General features: G+C 48.8%; 8 protein-coding genes across 8 annotated transcripts; 4 read left to right on the plus strand and 4 right to left on the minus strand.

The window, feature by feature from the left end:
* Positions 1 to 101: 101 nt before the first annotated feature.
* Positions 102 to 1,075, plus strand: BJ212DRAFT_1298259 (uncharacterized protein; the record flags this gene model as incomplete). The annotated part of the gene is made up of 5 exons (XM_041332673.1): positions 102 to 241; positions 410 to 534; positions 563 to 606; positions 773 to 853; positions 947 to 1,075. 5 exons carry the CDS (start codon positions 102 to 104, stop codon positions 1,073 to 1,075), a joined length of 519 nt encoding a protein of 172 aa, XP_041195402.1.
* A 149-nt stretch (positions 1,076 to 1,224) lies between these two features.
* Positions 1,225 to 4,675, minus strand: BJ212DRAFT_1343560 (uncharacterized protein). The gene is given in 8 exon segments (XM_041335230.1): positions 1,225 to 1,503; positions 1,591 to 1,902; positions 1,958 to 1,960; positions 1,974 to 2,254; positions 2,316 to 3,122; positions 3,170 to 3,466; positions 3,514 to 4,344; positions 4,395 to 4,675. The coding sequence occupies 8 exon segments, from the start codon at positions 4,629 to 4,631 to the stop codon at positions 1,410 to 1,412; spliced, it is 2,862 nt and encodes a 953-aa protein (XP_041195403.1). The 5' UTR covers positions 4,632 to 4,675; the 3' UTR covers positions 1,225 to 1,409.
* A 113-nt stretch (positions 4,676 to 4,788) lies between these two features.
* On the plus strand, positions 4,789 to 4,941 carry BJ212DRAFT_1267870 (uncharacterized protein; the record flags this gene model as incomplete). Its single annotated transcript, XM_041330684.1, has 1 exon — positions 4,789 to 4,941. A coding segment is annotated over one exon (153 nt), but the record flags the coding sequence as incomplete, so codon positions are not given.
* On the minus strand, positions 4,793 to 5,822 carry BJ212DRAFT_1343563 (thioredoxin-like protein). Its single transcript, XM_041335231.1, has 4 exons — positions 5,694 to 5,822; positions 5,372 to 5,640; positions 5,247 to 5,317; positions 4,793 to 5,196 (listed from the first exon to the last, which is right to left on the minus strand). Exons 1-4 carry the CDS (start codon positions 5,718 to 5,720, stop codon positions 5,126 to 5,128), a joined length of 438 nt encoding a protein of 145 aa, XP_041195405.1. The 5' UTR covers positions 5,721 to 5,822; the 3' UTR covers positions 4,793 to 5,125.
* A 1,399-nt stretch (positions 5,823 to 7,221) lies between these two features.
* Positions 7,222 to 9,286, minus strand: BJ212DRAFT_1267092 (cytochrome P450; the record flags this gene model as incomplete). Its single annotated transcript, XM_041330631.1, has 11 exons — positions 7,222 to 7,441; positions 7,507 to 7,632; positions 7,687 to 7,733; positions 7,788 to 7,822; positions 7,873 to 7,959; positions 8,019 to 8,121; positions 8,169 to 8,291; positions 8,347 to 8,596; positions 8,649 to 8,911; positions 8,961 to 9,057; positions 9,117 to 9,286. 11 exons carry the CDS (start codon positions 9,284 to 9,286, stop codon positions 7,222 to 7,224), a joined length of 1,521 nt encoding a protein of 506 aa, XP_041195406.1.
* Positions 9,287 to 10,999: 1,713 nt separating this feature from the next.
* BJ212DRAFT_1479086 (general substrate transporter) lies at positions 11,000 to 12,737 on the minus strand (the record flags this gene model as incomplete). Its single annotated transcript, XM_041339808.1, has 3 exons — positions 11,000 to 12,099; positions 12,157 to 12,452; positions 12,511 to 12,737. 3 exons carry the CDS (start codon positions 12,735 to 12,737, stop codon positions 11,000 to 11,002), a joined length of 1,623 nt encoding a protein of 540 aa, XP_041195407.1.
* A 380-nt stretch (positions 12,738 to 13,117) lies between these two features.
* Positions 13,118 to 14,006, plus strand: BJ212DRAFT_1343595 (uncharacterized protein). Its single transcript, XM_041335232.1, has 3 exons — positions 13,118 to 13,508; positions 13,558 to 13,708; positions 13,763 to 14,006. Exons 1-2 carry the CDS (start codon positions 13,500 to 13,502, stop codon positions 13,702 to 13,704), a joined length of 156 nt encoding a protein of 51 aa, XP_041195408.1. The 5' UTR covers positions 13,118 to 13,499; the 3' UTR covers positions 13,705 to 13,708; positions 13,763 to 14,006.
* Positions 14,007 to 14,514: 508 nt separating this feature from the next.
* BJ212DRAFT_1459433 (MFS general substrate transporter) lies at positions 14,515 to 17,119 on the plus strand. Its single transcript, XM_041338900.1, is given in 15 exon segments — positions 14,515 to 14,628; positions 14,686 to 14,909; positions 14,976 to 15,051; positions 15,107 to 15,177; positions 15,242 to 15,450; positions 15,509 to 15,548; positions 15,609 to 15,666; positions 15,678 to 15,828; positions 15,892 to 15,928; positions 15,978 to 16,006; positions 16,053 to 16,125; positions 16,174 to 16,397; positions 16,457 to 16,539; positions 16,595 to 16,711; positions 16,780 to 17,119. The coding sequence occupies 14 exon segments, from the start codon at positions 14,789 to 14,791 to the stop codon at positions 16,859 to 16,861; spliced, it is 1,371 nt and encodes a 456-aa protein (XP_041195409.1). The 5' UTR covers positions 14,515 to 14,628; positions 14,686 to 14,788; the 3' UTR covers positions 16,862 to 17,119.
* The last annotated feature ends 316 nt before the right edge of the window (positions 17,120 to 17,435 follow it).

The following is a 17,435-nucleotide window of genomic DNA, read 5'->3' on the forward strand; positions in this document are numbered from 1 at the left end:
AATTTGGTGCCTGCACAAAAGTAGTGGCAACTAAGTGATGTGCACCATAAATAGCTTCATGTGTGGTGACCACTAGCAGAGGGCTTTCTTCTGTAACCATCATGAACCGTGAGCTGAGCCTCACGAAGATATTTATCACCTTGTTCACACAAAATCACTCCTGGGAGACAGCCAGAAAAGGTGCATCATGGCCACTAGTACTGCTGTATGGCAGACTCACACTGGATGATAGGTTAAACAGGTCCGTATTGCCAAATTGCCACGACTTATTTGGAAGTCCGATTGATATTTATTCTACACCACCAACTGCCAGGCTGTAGGGAGTGACAAAACTACTGACATTAGCACCCATTTCCATCATCTTGACCTCCCCACGCAAAGCTTCTGCGTTCTTCGGTTCGTTCTCGAGAACGCAGCGCATACCACAAAGCTCCAAAAAGGCTTTCAATGGGACGAATATAATTGTGGATTATGTATGGAAGGCTTCGTTAGGAGTACGGGTATTCAACATCGACGCTGCTATTACAAACAACCGTGCGTCACCTTTCTATCCCCAGCCCAGACTGCGTAACGAACAGCATGAATTATATGCGGAAGTTGACACAAGTCAGTGGTCACCAGTGGTCAAGTATCGAAAATACCGATGTCATCCACTGCATGATGTATTGGTGTAGTGCATTTGGATTGTGTATCGGTTTCATCATTGATCAGAGTTGCAGTACCCTTACCACACGTTTTGCGTCTTTTTTGCGAATACCGATGACCGAGGCAGACGAGAGCGTGCTGCATGAATGATGAGATGTCTGATCCCTGGACTGAGGACTTTGGAGGGAGGATGAAAGGGGTTATATACGTGAGTTATCCGATTTTTTTGTGTGGATCCCTCTTATTGTTCACGGGTGACCTTTCTGGTACGCTGACGCAAAATGACCTTGTCCTGGATCAGCAAGGCGAGAAGTGGCAAGTTGACCATGTATTCGTGTGGAAGATCTCGCAACCGAGTACCTTGACACTTGAGCTGAATACCGGACTTATCGTCCAAGTCTCACCAAATGCTTTGCGACTCCATGCTTGAACGATGATCAACGTAAGGATTGCCGCCATCAGCAGTACAGATCCACTTATCATCATCCTTCCATTCATGATACGAACGCCATTGTAATGAGCTTTAAGGCAGCAGCAATTTACTGATATCATGTGCACTCTTATCCCTCCAGGTCACTACGCGAGTTAGGAACTATGATAATTGTCCCAGAGCAGAAGAAAAAACAAAAATACACGAGATATACGCTACTGATTAATACAAGAATGTGAAGTCAGGAACCGAACGAAAGCGAGAGCACACCTTCGCTACACAAAGCGCATAAGAGAGAACATTGTGGACATGAGAAGCATTAAGGAGGGCATCGTTACCGTGGCCGTGAAGGAGCTTTATTTGCCTCTGTCACATTATCCAGTTGCGCACTCCGTTTTTGAGCAAGTTCGTGCTGGCGTTCTAGGCTCCTACCATGCCGAATCGTCAGCACAAGACCTTGGGCATGCAAGCAGGAGAAAAGAGGGAAGGGAAAGAGAAGGACAATAAACACAAACCTCATCTGATTCTCCAACTCCAACACCCTCTCCTTCGTCCCTTGCCTCTCCCTTTTATACTTCTCTTCCCCAGCCTTCAACCTCGTCTCATACTCCTTCACCCTCGCTTCCCATTTCTGATCAGCCGCAGTCGTCTTTTGGTTTATATTCGAAATCTTCTCTTCGCTTAGGAGGAGCTGGTTTTGAACCACCACTAGGCGTTTCTCAGCATTTACTGCGCGGGAAAGAAGCGTCTTTGTTTCTTGGGAGTCGCCTTGGGTCGGTCGTCGGGCTGTCACTAGTTGTGAAGTTAATTCTGCGTTGGTGACCTTCGCAGATGAGAGTCAGAGCAAGAGTGTTAATCAAAGTCGACGTAAACATGCATGAAAACACCTACCTTCAAACCCTCAATCTCCCCTTCCTTTGCGGTAAACTTCCGTCTCCATGTAGCCTTTGCCTCACCATACGCCTTTACGCTCGACTCAAACTTGTCGATCTGTTTCCACCGCACATCAAGCTGCCTACGCATCTCAGCAAGCTTCTCAGTGAATTTCCCTTCTGCATCTTTGACGCGTTTTTCAAAGTCGAGTTGGATCTGGGATAGAGCTTTGAGTCGTGTGATGAGGTTGTCGTGGAAGACGCTGAAGTTGGTGAAGGGCTTCGTTTCTGCTTGATTGCCTTTCTTCTGTGAAATAGCATGTTTTGTCAGTGAGTGACATATGTTAGAAAGAAATGAAGGGACTTACAGGAGTCTTGTCCACGCCGAGGATCTTATCCATGTATTGATATATCGTAAGCAGCAACGTATTTCGTTCCGTAAGCTGATCGCGATACTGGTTCTCAGTACTCAGTAACGTCCGCTGGTCCTTAGACAACCGCGTCTCCAGCTCGTTCACTCTCGTCCTATACCCAAACAACTCTGCCTCACTGGTCTTGAGACCGCTCTGCGTAGTGTCAAGCTTCTCTGAGAGACTGAGACGCGCTTGAGTTTGGGTGTTGAGTTGTGTAGTGAGCTGCTGTATGTCGAGCTGCAGTTTATGAATCAGATCTTCACGATCACGAGTCGTACCCTCTTTGTCGCCGACATCTTTCCTCGTACGAGATAGTTCGTCCTCTAAGCGGTCGACATCACGTTTCAGCCTATCGACTTCTAGCTGCAACGAGAACCGAGCGGTTGTATGCGTCTCCCCGAGCTCTTTAGATCGCTGCTCCATGTCCCGAAGCGCATTTTGGACGGCTTCGAGGTCGCCTTGGCGTTGTGAGAGGAGGGACTGTGCGCGTGAAAGATTATCGAGGGCGCTGCGCAGTGCAGAATCTTTGTCTTCAAGCGCACGACGTTCGCGTCGGAGCTCAGACTCGTGCGTCTTCTCCATATTGTCTAATTCACGCTCAAGACTCTCCCGGGCTTCTTGCTCTCGTTTCACTTCGGTTACTAGGTCTTCAACGTGCCCCGCTAATTCTTCTTGACGGGCTCGGTGTGCGTGCATGTCTTGGAGAGATTGGTCGTAGAGTTCTTGGAGGTCTTGGAGTTGGGATTTCAGTCCTGAAACTTTCTGTTGTGAGGTGAGCTTTTGAATTTTAACGATGAGGATGGACGTACATCTTTGAGGGCAGATGCGAGTGCTTCTAGTGTTTCACGCTCGACTACGTCTTCTTCTCTCTGACGTTCGTGATCCTCAGCCATGCGATCTGCGTCTTCCTCGAGCGCATATACTTGCTTTCCGAGGTGCTCGATCTCCTCGTTTGCAGCGCGGAGCTCGGAATCTTTCTCCTCTGCTTCTTGTTCGAGGTGTGCGAGTGTAGCTTCGAACTTGGCATGGAGGTCGTTGGTATTGGCTTCAAGCTCTGTAATGTTGAGGCGGAGTTCCCTTGCTTCATTTTCGCGTTCTGCGAGGACCTGTACGATGGTGAGAAACGGAAGTCAAATAGGACAATGAAACAAACGTCTCTGAGCTCTTCGACCTGACTTCTGGCCTCTTCGACTTCACCTCTCCACTCCTCCTCGACAACATCAACGACACGATCATGCTCCTGGATTAAATCGTCGATCTCTTTGTTCTTGAGCTCCAACTCGTCCTCCTTCTGTTGTAGCTCGATGGTGGCAGCAGCAAGCTTATCTCGCATTGCGTTGAGATCGTCCTCTACAGCCTCGCGTTCTTCTCTTTCCTCAAGTACTTGAGCACGACTCTCACTCCTTTCAATGTTCTCAGCCTCTCTCCGTCGCTGTATATCCTCAACCTCTAGTTGCAACCGATCAGCATGGTCAGCAAGAGCCTCATTCTCCTCCTCGCGTACAATGAGAAGTTGATCGCGCTGCTCGAGCTCACGACGAAGTTCCTCATTCTCCGCACGCAGATCCTCGATTTTGCGTGCATATCTGAGATCTACAGAGTCGTCCCCGTTGCGCTCGATGATAACCTGGGTCTTCCTCAACTCCCTGATCTCATGCTCGCGCTCCTCGAGCTGCATCTCAAGATCGCGTTCCCGCTCATGTAGCTGTGTCTCCAAATCGCGTTCGCGCTCGTGCAGCCGCGACTCCAGATCATGGTCGCGCGTTGAGCCACGCTGAAGACGCTCTAACTCGCGCTCGAGCTCCAAGACGAGTTTCTTGAGTTTCTTGATCTCAAGACCACGTTGCTGGACCTCGATCTTGAGATTGATGTTCTGTTTGAGAGCAGCATCGATCTGGTCTGGTGCAAGCTGGGCAAGACGCTCCTCGAGGAAATGAACGCGTAGTTTGATGTTAAAGTTTTCTTTTTTGAGAGAGTCGATGTGCTGTTATGTAGGTTGGTTTAGATAGAGCTGGGCGGCGGGGTTTGGCTTACCTTTTCTTGGTCTCTTAAAGATAAAGCAGCGCCTTTCCCTCCTGGTGCGCTTTGTCTTGGACGTCGTGCGCGCGGAAGAGGTGTGTCTGGGCCATCACCATTGCTGGGAGCGGGTGATGATATTGACGGGACACGGAGTGGTCTGCCGGGTGTACTTGGACCTGATACGAATGACCCGAGTGACAGATCCGGGTGAGTACCAGCAGAGATGTCTGCACCGTTTGGAACGGAAGACATGCAAGTTGGGAGCACAGGGAGAGAGCTTAATTACTAAGCAACGACCATTTGTCCTTTATAGAAAGACCAAGTTCCTGGGCTACGTACATAGACTATCTCTCTGTCCCGGATATACCACCCTCAAATTCTCTTTCAATCAATCAGTACTCAGTACTTATTATCTCGCTCAGTAGCATCGACTGCGGTTGAACGTGCCTTCTCGCAGGACCGGCAGCTCCTTCACTTTACTCGCAACCGACTCGCACGGTCAACAATTCGTGCCTTTCTCTACCTCGGAGCCTGGAACAGAAGTGGTCTTCCGACCATATAGGACCTTCTAGTCTCTGAACGAAGTCGAAGTCGAGGAGGACAACAAGGAAAAGTAGTGATATTTATTAGATTGTTGTTAATACACTCTTGACAATCTACCCGCGGTGTTTCCCAAAAGCCGTAAGATTGACGGGTTGGTGCACGTATGTACCTGTACCTGTGGAGGGTATGGTGCATGTACAGTCTCAACTTTCCGATACCTTCGGGATCACCCCATGCTGCTCAAGGAGCGTTTCCAACTCTCCCGATTGAAACACTTTGAAAATTTGAGTTTGAAATATATGCGGCAATGCGACCTCGACTCACTGCTTAAAGCAATGTCGCTCCCACCTACAAATTCCCCATTCACATACAGTTGTGGGATGGTTGGCCATTCCCTGCGAGAGAAGCGCCTGAGGCTCGGTGACAATGTCAAATGAAGCATAACTTACGAGAATTCTTTAATTCCGGTCCTCAGCTCCAAATCCTCGAGGACATTATATGTCTTGAACTTTTCAGGTGGAATGTCGAAAGCGCTGAGGATCTTCACGACCCCTCGTGAAAAACCGCACATAGGCTGCTCTGGGTTGCCCTTCATAAACAGTACCACAGGGTATTCGGTCACTGCAGACTGTATTTTTGCGCGAGACTCTTGCGATAGAAATCGACGGAACGTTTGTGACCTTAGACAGCTGGAAACAGTGCTCCTGTGGAGTGAAAGCTGACGAAAAGGTTATAATGCACGGAGTGAGTACGACTAATGGAAAGACATACAGATGTACGAAGTGCGCTTTGGAACATATTGGGAGCGAGATGATGACTGCTGTTGGCTCGACGCGCAAAACAGGTGGAAGTTCAAGTCACTGGTAATTCTGAATAATCATGTATACCGGAAATTTGAAAGTACCGTAGGCTTGGCTTAATTTGGCTATCCAAAAACGTTCTCGGCATTCTTCCAGATTTTACCGCAACTTCAATTTTCGCTACCAAGTAGCCTGCTCGTCGTTGTTAGTCGTGTTGGACTAACAATCACTGACAACTTCTGCCTCAAGTGGAGGCAGTTCTGGTTCAAGAAGCTTGTACCTTCTTCCTTGTTCACTCGTTTATATGAATTCTTTCGTGCGTTGCCCACCTCAGGCATCCTGGTAGTGAGTACCATACCTCACCCCTCAGGCCACAGGAATATAAAAGTGCTCTCTTTCCTTGCGTCAACATCGACTTGCCGCCTTTCGCATCTCTACCATCGTTGGTTTTCTCCTGTGCCCTGCCGCTGTGCTCACTCCGTCTTTTTATCTCGCCGCTCCGTGTATCTATCTTCGCTCGAGTCCTAGCACTTCGTGATATGGTCATTGTAATGCCATGCTCTGCACCCACAGGCCCACGTTCTCAATATGAGGTACCACGCACGACGTTCAACAAAGTGTGTCCACGGACCCAAAACCCAGACGGCGTTGTAGTCCATCCTCCAGCACACCTTCTCCACCCCCAAACCTAAACGGCTTGTTCATCATCGAAGTCCTTGCAGTCCCACAACTAACCTGGACTCCAGATCCCCTCATGCTCGTCAGAAACCTCTCTTCCGAGCCACTGCATGCCCTTCTGCAGTCTCCTTAACAGCTCATGCCCGTGTCTCTCTGGGCACGCTCTCCGACCTCATCGATATCAACAATGATGTCAATGTCTGGTCAGGTGATTTTTACGCTTGTGATAATGCGAAGGGTTTTGCACTTTGTGGGGTGGTTGGCAGGCGTCGCCCTCGATAGGTACCTATTCATATCTCCGCAAGCTTGATTCTAACAGATTTTGACGTCGGGTGGGAGTTCGGGTAACAAGTAGTGAGTTTGGCTCGGCCGAAAATCATTTCCTATTTGGGGCACTAACTACCCGCGGAATCCGGATACCCGACTTTAGCGGGCCCTCTAGAGTCTGACCCGTACCCGTGCGGGTGGAACCATCCAAGGTACCCGCCATCTGTACCATCCGTCCCACGTTCCGTCCGCGGGTGGATATCCGGGTAGCGCCTACCCGTGTCACATCGCCGAGGTGTCGGTACCTTCTTTCAGAAGATGTTTGTTGTTCCTTGCACAATATTCCATGTTCACAGTTCACAGGATGTGTTGGAAAGACACCTGCGACGATTACTGATAGGTTCGTCAAGGCCAGACGCACAGAAGCTGGTCTGTGGTTAAAATGCATGGTAGAGACTAGGTCCTGAGTTCCGGTACTTCATGTAATATTCTCCATGTATCCTGTCTCGTGTCTCATGTACTATCCGTGCCTTGATTTACACTTAGGAAAAACACTAATTTGTATACCTTTCCATCATCATCGCTCTCAGCTTCGCGACCTCAACCCGGGGAATGACATCGATTTCAAATGGCGCTGCATGGGGAATGACCGCATCACTGAAAGCGTGCGTGTTGATCGGTGCGTCAGGTCGTTGAACAATGCGGAAAGACCACAAGAGGAGTGCGAGGGTAATGTACAGCGATTGGTTTGCGAGGTGCAGGCCAGGACATACACTTTTAATGACAAATGAACGAACTTCGTTAATCGGTGTCAGGAAACCGACGTCGGCACGACTTACCGTCTACCAAAGCCATACGTGATGAACTTCATATTATTGTCCTTAAGGCGACCTTCTGAATCAAGCCAGCGCTGGGGGTTGAATATTTCAGGATCTGGGAAGACGATAGGATCGCGAGAAAGAGTCCTGAAAACACGCGCTTAACGGAGCAATATGATACCAAGTGAAGAAACACCATACCAATGGCAACCATAGACTGTTGCACCCTCGGGAATGTAGTATCCTCGCTGATTGCACAGACTAGAATGAGAACGTGGGTTACGGCAAATGAAAACACTGACCCAAAAAATATCCTTGGTTGCACGGTGGGGAAATCCTGGGACACATGTCAGCATCGTGGAGGAGCGTGCTGAAATTCGATTTTACCTATGCGAACGATAGGTCGCCATCTCAAAGCTTCCAACAAGAATGCATGCAATTGAGGGAGCGAGCTTGAGTCATTAAATGTCGGCACTACAACGCAAGATTAATTGAGAAATCAAAATCTTTGTACCCCTCTGGTTTGGCATTACCTCTGTCTGACCCGATGACCATATCGAGCTCTTCATGCACCTTTGCCTGAGCCAGCGGGTGGCACGCCGCAGCCATAACAGTGGCGGTAATTCCAACAGCGGTCTGAACCAGGAGTGAGTTTGTGTAGATAAATAAGTTACATAGCTTACCGTATCAGATCCCGCCCCAAAGAGTGATCCGGCGAGATACGACATCTCATCTGTAGAGAGTTGGTGTTCTTCAGTGTTCTCCAATAGTGTTTTAATGAAAGAGGGGCCAGCTTTGTTTTGATCCTGCATACAACAAGATATAAGTGACATACGTTTGTCGAGACGGAAAGCTCCTTACGACTTCACTCTTGACGCGCCCTAGCTGATGCCTAAATAACTCAAGTTCCTCACGATGCCACTCATCGAGTTGTTTTCTGTAACCAGGCAAGTAGCGCAAAAGGGGCATACGATCGACGAGATAAGCTCCTGGGAGGATCGTGGCATGAAAGTGCTCAACGACTTTGTGGATACGGACAACTTCGGGATCGGCGTTGGCAGTGGGCGCGGACTTCCCATAAGCCACCCGAAGAATGACTGATGCTGCATACCTTGAGGTACCATATCCATGAAAGGGTCACAAAAGGCCTGGTAGTGACGTACCGCTGTGCGTGCTTCTGGTGGTTCATCGGGTCATTCAGCACATCCAATATAAAATCCATCGCGTTCTCGCGCTGCATGTCTTTGTATGCCTCTGCCGCCTTTGGCTGTAAATGAGGGTGTACTGCTTTCCGGAGGCGCCGGAAGCGTTCTCCGGAACGAGCCATGGTGATACGCATTCCATTTGAGAGCATCTCACCCGCGGCAATGGACCGAGGTCGATCTGCCAGTGATGCACCTTCTTTCTCCATGATGTCTGCGGCTGCCTGGTAAATGGGTCATTATCGGAGGAAGCTCAAGGTAAGGGCAGATTACCTCCATGGTGCCAATGACAATTATTACTTGGCTACCTTGGCGGAACGACACAATTGGCCCATATTCTCGAACCAAGTTGGTCAACGTATAGACAATGCTGAGTGAACGATCTACATCAACCTCTAATTTCTTGTGTGTAACACTGCCAAAACTCACTTCACAGCAGGTAAAGCGTTGCTCCAGAACCAATGTGCGGGAGGTCCAGGTGGAAGCGGGATGCCTTTCCTGCTCGATAACGAATTTTTTTTGTATAGCACGAAGAGTACCGCTACAAATGCGACGACGCCAGCGGCATAGTTAGCACTCCTGGTGAGAGCTTCCAGCATCATGTAATGCGGGATAGAAGTGAAACTCCAATGTCTGAATCGACGTGGAACGTGGGTCTGATAAGCAGTGCGTGTTCAACATCTTATAGTGTCTGGCACTCGGCCTGTTATCCGACATCCAATCGAGATGCACCACTGCGATGATATGGCGTAATGAGAATAGGAAGGGAAGTAAACGCTGATCGGCTAGCTTACCGTATGGCAATCTCGATGGCGCACTCACCGCCATTTCAGCTGTCTCTGGAACAAGTATTAGCCAACATAACAATAATCCGGTGAGATGATCAAGCCAATCCTGACAATCGCTACGCTTCTAGGAGAATCGATCAAGCTGTTCATCTGCAACTGTTATTACCACGTGTTGGTAAACATTCCAAATTACGGACAAGGATATGTGTAAGGAAGAGGAGTTCGCTTGATCATTACAAGCGATGTGCTCCTCGGGTAAGTCAGCCACTGAGGCGGAGTAATCTTCAGCCATGGAGTCTCCGGGGCGTGAGAGCGTCACTTACACTAACAAACCAGGGTTCGGCGATGCCGATTTTCACCTTGCTTGCCTGCACCATATTGCGATGATATTATTCATGGTAAGCTGAGGGCATCATCGAGTTCCATAGACTTCGACGTGGATATATGTCAGTGGATGTGACGGTTCAGAATTGAAATCGTTGTTATTTAATGACATTTGTGTATATTTGGCCAGGTTAGTGCCAGTCGCCGTTAGATTTCGAGGGGTGGCATATGACCTTGCAAGCAATGTGGCTACAGTGCCTGACCTGAAGCCAAATCAAAGACTTGTTGGGCTACAAAATTGGTCAGGACTTCTAATGTGAAAAATAATGGTGCTTCAATATACTAGGAAATAATCCAATGAGTCCGTCTTATTTTTGTAATCAAGGAAGCTGCGTGCGTTTTATGATTGCTCGAGCATTTAACGGACGTAAGAGGGCCACGCGTTTCCTGATCGTAACATCAAATCAGACAGTATTTCACTAAACCCCTTGTAGATGCTCTATTTTTCAAATACCTCAGAATCTTCAAACAAATCGCCGACCTGAATGCGCCATCTCGTGTGCATATTGTCTCGAGAAATATCGAATCAACCCCTGCTGGTAAATCCACCTACTCCCGGGCCATGTGCACCTTGTGACAGGTAGCACATCCCTACACCGTGCCCGTACCCATGGCCCCCATACCTATACTAGTATGGTACTATCAGGGAGAGTGTTGGACACGACCGTCGTGTGAATGGACCTGTCATGATGATCGACGGATTGACTCGAACGGTCTGGCGTTTGAGACTTCGCGCAGAGATGAGTTAACAGAGGTGGCATCTCTCCGGTTGGACCCCGTACGCTTCCGACGGGTCATTAAAAAAGTGGGACTTGACACAAATGAGCTCCACTCCCCCACTGTGGTCGATGGTTTGACAAGGTGAAGTGGTTTTCTACCAACCGCAAGTCCGCCATGCATGGCGACGTCAGGGATCAGCGCTAGTTTGAGCCTGAAAGTACTGTATTGAACATATAAACTTATCACAAAAAAGGATGACTCCGAAATCAAATGATCGTTACCGACAGTTACCAACGACGAATCTTCAGCATGGCATCAGTGGATTCATGTGCACGAGTCCTTGACGAGTCTTGACATTGTAGCCATGGAAGCTATAGAACAATTGTGCTGCCGGAGCAGTTGGTGAGGATTGTGACAGTGCTACTGGTCACTGCAGACTTCAATGCACTCTTCATCTCCCTTTGTGGAACTGTCACTCAAATCCTGGATATCTGCTCCTCCCCTGATGTCCTCCACAGGCATCGCTCGCTTGCCTCCAAGGAACACGCGTCCACCAGGCGCATCCTCCAAAGACCTCACTATCACATCCTCCTCAAACAAATACTTGATGTCCTCCAACGCATACCCCTTCGTTTCTGGCAAGAAGAGATACGTCCACGCTGCCATGATCATGCAGCACACGCCAAAGAGCAGGAATGTCCCATACGTGATCTTCTCCAGCATCACCGGCGTCAGGCGTGATATCGTGAATGAGAATAACCAGTTGATGCTGACCGCAACTGTGAGTGTGGCTGGGCGGACATGATTTGGGGCAACTTCGCTGGCCACGACCCACGGCAGAGGCCCCCAGCCGATACAGAAAAATACTGCGTAGAGATAGACGGCGATGATTGACACGTAACTCGCAGGTACAATAGTACTCTGGGGGTGGATGGCGCCGAAGCCGCCAATCCAGAGCATAGACAAACCTTGCCCCACAGCGCCCACGAAGAGGCACAGCTTGCGACCCCAGCTTTCCACAGCGAATACCAGGGTAAGACCGACTGTGACGACTTTCACGAGACCGTATATTCCTGTTGCAAATAGGCCAGATGCTGTACTGGTGATCCCAAGCGCAGCAAAGATCTGCGGGCTGAAGTAGTTGATAGCGTTTGTACCAGTCCATTGCTGGAAGAAGGTGAGGATGGAAGGAATCGAGCAGCGAAGCGCAATTTGACGTGACTCTCCCATCATGCGGAACTGGGAGACCAAAGATGTTCGCTGCTTGCCGATGAAGTCCGCTTTGATCTCGTCAAGTGTAAGAAGAACGACGCTGTCATCGACTGATGTTCGAACAACATATGCAAGCGTCCTTGCGGCCTCATCGTAGCGCTCCTGCTCAACCAACCAACGGGGTGACTCTGGCTGTGGAATCATAAGGAGGATGAAGAGAACACCCGGGACAAGCTGGACTACGAAAGGCATACGCCATTGCATGTCGCTATATGGGATGTTGATAGAAGCACTGTAGTTCACCCAGACTGCAACACATATTCATCAATCCAAGGTTACTTCATCTATAAATGGATAGTACGTACAGCTCAACATCATGCCGATATTGTTAGAGAACTGGACAAGGCTGGTACACCTCCCCCTGATGTGTCTGGGCATGCACTCTGATATATATGAGGGAGCTAGAGCGGATACCATGCCCACCCCGATGCCAGCAAAGACGCGGCCAAAGTATAGTACTCGAAGAGCGACAGCCTGGCTGCTTCCGAGGCCAGCAACGCATTGAATCATGCTTCCGACGATGTATATGACGCCCGAAGCAATCAGAGATCGTTTCCGCCCAAAGCGACTACACGTCCAACTAGTCAATAGGACACCAAAGCTGAAATTTCAAGAAAATAGCATGAGTAGCGAAGCGTTCTATAGTCTCGATAACATACATGCATCCGGCCTGCATAACTGACACGATATTTCCATTGAAATTGGCTTGACCAGATGCGGACAACTTATCGATACCAAAGTACTGCTGGAAAGACTCGAGGGTTAAAATGCCACCCATAAGTCCAGTGTCCCAACCGAAGAAGATAGAGCCCATAGATGCAGACAGGGCGAGGGTGTATGCATTACGATAACGCGAAATATCTGCTAGTGCATCTTTGAACCCCATGGCGGAAAGCAGATGAAGCGAGCAGAAGCAGTACTAGTAGGCGCTTTTATAGTCCTGCGCGAGCCCATCGTGCTGGCTGGGCCCTAGGTCATTAATGTCCGAAGTAGAGGTAAATCCAATCGAGTTGGAAAATTCCGGTAAATCGACACAATTCGGCACTAACAAGTTGAATTCCGAAGTGTACCTCGATTTACGACACGGAAACGAGTTTGGGAGGGAGTCCAGTGCTGTTACTAGCCCAAGAGTTATAACTTACAGTCATTAATGCAGAACGCCAGGCCTAAACGATATAACAACTACATACGCAGCGGTGTTTAAATTCTGGGTCAACTGGTGTAAACCCTCGTCAGACTCGTCTACACATCGTTTCTGAAATTATTGCAATCGAAACCTCGCCACCACAAATCTCCCGCAGGCAGTCGATCTTGCATTTCAGTAGGGAGAGTATTTGGTTGTCACTCGATACATGCCTCAAGGAATTGAGAAATCACATGAGTGATACTGAGAATAGGCAATAGCTTGCAGGCGTTGCCCATCCCCATATCATCGTCTGCGCGACTCAGGGTCGCTCACCATGTCTACGGCCATGGAAATTTGTGCTCCTGCCTCTTCTCAATCGAGCAGTCCTGCTACCAGCCTACCCCTACCTTGAGCTGTAGAGCGCCAAGACCCGTCGGTGATTTTTTCAAGAACATAGATACCCACCCCAAAGGCTGTCCCTGTTATAACATCTGATCACTATCTGATTCTCCTCAGGCTCCCATGGATGAGGTAAGCCTTCCGATGCCAAAGAGAAGAGCCTATCATATAGGCCGGCAAGACAAACCGTGTCAAAGCTCTTGTGTGTTCCGCCCTCCTCTTGTTAGGGAGCGTTTTCCTCACCAACTTTAACGACTGTTGTTCGATATCCGTTCCCCAATATTGTCAACTCTCAACTCCAAGCCGATGGATCCAAAGGTACTGGTGAGCAGGTCCGAGGTGAGAATTCTGCCGTATTCTTGAACTGACTCTGGTCCTTCTCTTAGTTTTCATGGGTACCCATGCTAAGGTACAGGCCTACAAATTATTCTCCATTCGGTCTGGGATCTACATAGATGACAGGGATGCTCTTCTGCCCATCTATATAGATCTCATACTCCCGTTTATAAGCATTTTCTTCTAACTAGTTGATCTGTAGGTCTTGTTCTTTCTTTAGCAGTGGATCTCTGCGATTGCAAAATCAGACAAGCGGCCTAATAGCGACAATGGCCAACGTTTTGGAGAAACAAGAACATGGTCTTTATCGCAGTTGGGAAACCAGTTGCTGATCGCTGGTTCGACAAGTTCGCGTGAGTCTTCTCATTGGAATATACCAAGTGATGAAGAACCAGGAGGTATTCTTATTGTTTCATTCTGATAGCGATGACAAGCTACACAAACACATGACAAATCCATTCTCGCTTTCAGTACCAGTACCCTTTTAATCAAGTTGTCGGCTGTCTCGACAGCATTCCTGAAGTCTTCCCGTCTCGACCGGCTTTTTTTTTTTCGTGTTCTTTCCATTTCGCACGAACAAGCCTGGCTATGTATATTTCAGACGGCATTTTCACATAGAACACCGTTAACCACAAAACAATCGACTGCGCACCCTCTGCACGCACCTACCCATCTAAAAGGTAAGAGCCCATAGCATCTAGCACCACTCCATGCGAACGCCCCCATGAGCAGCCTGAGGGATACGACTGAAACTTGAAGGATAATGAACACAACAACGCATTATCTTTTAACGTAAAGGGCTGTCCCAGTCTAATAACATGCCAAGATAGACAAGCGAAGAAGCTTCAGCTTCTTCGCCACTTCGAGGCAAGGGATAACCAACGATCCGCCTCGACGAGCTATTTTAAACCCACGGCGAGTGGTTTTGCTGCTTCTTCCGGTCCGTAGCACTTATCTTGCCGGCAGGTTTATACCAGATCTTCACAGAGGCTGGGCTTAGTTGGGCATCTGTGATTATTGTTTTAATCATCTCTCCCCCGCTGTACTAGTACGCCACGCTCAGCTCGTGATCGACGATGTTGTCAGAAGAAAGTCCTCTGCTGGCTACCACTACGCATGAAGTTATTTATGACAGATTCGCACCAGATCAAAAGAGGTGGATCGTGTTTCTCGTTTCTTTTGTGGGATTTTTGCCTAGTAAGTACTGGGAGTCAAAAAGTACATACTGCTGATGCAGAAGCGATGCTGACGAGCGTCGATCAGCGTTTGTCTCATCGACATTCGTGCCTTCCATCCCTCAGATAGCTAAAGATCTCAACTCGACGCGTGCTGTCGTCAGGTGCGTGTTGTATGTTCATCTGATGCAACATTTAGCGATCGAGCGATTTTCCCAGCTTGACCGTCAGTCTATCGATTTTAGCGAGTGCTGTCGGGGCGTTGGTTTGGGCTGCTTACTCGTCCTTCTGTGCGTGCATCTATAGCGTGTCATGAGCTAATGTGTGTTTGAAGTCTTAACAACAGTCCTGCAGATGGACGCCGACCAATATATCTGTGGGGGATGCCGTTTCTATGTGTTGGGAGCTGTGGTGTCGCGCTGTCGACTTCATTGCAGAGTCTGTTATTCTGGCGATTCGTGCAGACGTTTGGATGCGCTGGGGGGATGTCCCTGGGTGCTGGTGTTATCGGCGATATTTATAAATTAGAGGAGAGGGGAACGGCTATCGGGGTATTCTTTGGTGTGAGAATCATGATGATTGAATGATTTTATCCGTTTGATACTGACACGACTGTTTCAGGCCACACTTTTGGGTTCGCTGTTTGCACCGTTTCTTGGAGGTAAATATATTCTCAGTGTTATGCATGCAGACTCTAGCCACTAGCGATCTATTTGAACAGGTGCTGCGACGCAGTATTGGTCCTGGCGGCAATTTGCATTATTCCATTGGTGTATTGGGTTTGGTCGAGATGCTTCTTCTGTACCTTTCGTTTTCCTGAGACGAGCCATCCCGGCACATTGGGTATCGATAAACTAAAGCATCGGAGATGGATCCATATCACATGGATTAATCCTCTGAGAAGTCTCTGGTTGCTTCGGAGTCCAAACCTATTTGCGGTTGTGAGTGCATTTACCGTGTACGTTGCTCACTGGTTGCAAACCCTTGATTATGTGCGGGATTAGATGCTTGCGGCGAGTCTAGTGCTCATTAGTGACTTTGGTGCGTCGATACTGGCTGCGCAGTGCATTCTCACATCGAGCAATAACAGTTCTCCTTGTACCGCTGGCGTATACAATTGTAAGCTGACAATTGTCTTCCGTCTCGCATCCTGATCGTGGTGCAGGGCGTCCGGTATAGAATCACGAACGAGGCCATCATCGGGGCGTGTTTCCTCCCAAATGGACTGGGAAACTTCAGTAAGCACAATGTGTGGTACTCATATTTCACTGACGCGACCTTGACAGTTGGAGCGCCGGTTGCTGGCCGCCTATCAGACATTGTGCTCAGAAGATGGCGGGAGAAGCGCGGAGGAGTGTGGTGTCCCGAAGACCGCTTGAGAGCGACGTGGATCGGAGGGCTGTTCATGGTCCCGTTGTCCGTTGGGGCGTCCGGGCTGATCACGACGTATGTTGGGGGGCCGATCGGCCTTGCGTTGAATCTACTGTGCCTTCTCACAAATGGGATGGGGGTAAGTCCTCCCAGCTAGATCCTCTCACCCCATGCCTATCATTTTACTGGTTCCTATAGGTCGACTTCGTGGTGAATCCCATTGGTTCTTATAATGTGGACGTAGTGCATTCTCGAAGTGCAGAGGCCATAGCTGCTCACATGTCAGTCTCCGTGATGTTGCGTGACTATCAAAGTTGAACTCATTATTTACCTCAGGGCGAGCAGGTCACTTATAATATCCGCTGCGACTGCTCTCGTCATTCCAACAATCGAGCGCATAGGTGTTGCGTGGACGGATATCATTGCGGCTGTCCTTGCGGTCGTTGGACAAGGGTGGGGGTCTTTTTTCACTGTAAGATCTGGGATACTAACATAGAACCGCTTGAAAATTTCTTTTGTAGGATCATTCTCTTGACGATTCGTTATGGTGATCGCATGAGGGCGAGCATGGACGTTGGTTTCTCGACCATGGAGAATAATTGACCTATTGATCTGAAGGGAAGGATTGAATTAGAATCGATGTGTCAAGCTGGCAGGTGTATGTACATAACAGCCTGCGGCAAAGCACGAGCTGAAATCCTCTAGATTAGTTGTCGAGTGAATCCGAGATGCAAGGGTGCAAGAAAATAACACGCGGTCGATTCGGTTCTTCTACTGTAGCCTGAATCAGGTTGATCATCCATGATCTGTGCCAGTCTGCTGTGTACTAGCTGAATGCCGTGGGCTTCTACAAGATCAGCGCCATTAGAGATCAATAATATCATACTGTCTTGAACACAGACCGAGGGCAGTGACAAATATTTGAACATGTGAAGGACTCATTGGGAAGAATGGGGCCCGGGAAGAGCGCATGCCATGATTGGTATGCTCAAAAGACCCGGACTGCATAGGGTGGATATCACAGCATTCATCGATGGTCGCAGGGTATGCAAGTGAGGGCATAACAAAACTAAACCCAGATGCAGGTCCCTAGATTACATGGGATTACATGGATTGAGCGACTCGAGGAGGTCCTTTCGAATGTGCAGAGAAAATACATAACGCTACTATAGCAGTT

This window comes from Suillus subaureus (assembly GCF_016647635.1).
Source record: "Suillus subaureus strain MN1 chromosome Unknown BJ212scaffold_9, whole genome shotgun sequence".
NCBI lineage: Eukaryota > Fungi > Basidiomycota > Agaricomycetes > Boletales > Suillaceae > Suillus > Suillus subaureus.

Bases quoted from the DNA above. Each gene is read 5' to 3' on its own strand.
- BJ212DRAFT_1343563 (XM_041335231.1), bottom strand. From the start codon at position 5,720: ATGTTCCAAAGCGCACTTCGTACATCT. The intron at 5,641-5,693 runs GTATGTCTTTCC...CCTTTTCGTCAG, and splicing joins AAAGCGCACTTCGTACATCT to CTTTCACTCCACAGGAGCAC. The intron at 5,318-5,371 runs GTAAGTTATGCT...CTTCTCTCGCAG, and splicing joins ACCGGAATTAAAGAATTCTC to GGAATGGCCAACCATCCCAC.
- BJ212DRAFT_1459433 (XM_041338900.1), top strand. From the start codon at position 14,789: ATGTTGTCAGAAGAAAGTCCTCTGCTGGCTACCACTACGCATGAAGTT. The intron at 15,052-15,106 runs GTGCGTGTTGTA...CGATTTTCCCAG, and splicing joins TCGACGCGTGCTGTCGTCAG to CTTGACCGTCAGTCTATCGA. The intron at 15,829-15,891 runs GTGAGTGCATTT...GTGCGGGATTAG, and splicing joins GTCCAAACCTATTTGCGGTT to ATGCTTGCGGCGAGTCTAGT.
- BJ212DRAFT_1343560 (XM_041335230.1), bottom strand. From the start codon at position 4,631: ATGTCTTCCGTTCCAAACGGTGCAGACATCTCTGCTGGTACTCACCCG. The intron at 2,255-2,315 runs GTAAGTCCCTTC...GCTATTTCACAG, and splicing joins TCGGCGTGGACAAGACTCCT to AAGAAAGGCAATCAAGCAGA. The intron at 1,504-1,590 runs GTTTGTGTTTAT...TCGGCATGGTAG, and splicing joins GAGTTGGAGAATCAGATGAG to GAGCCTAGAACGCCAGCACG.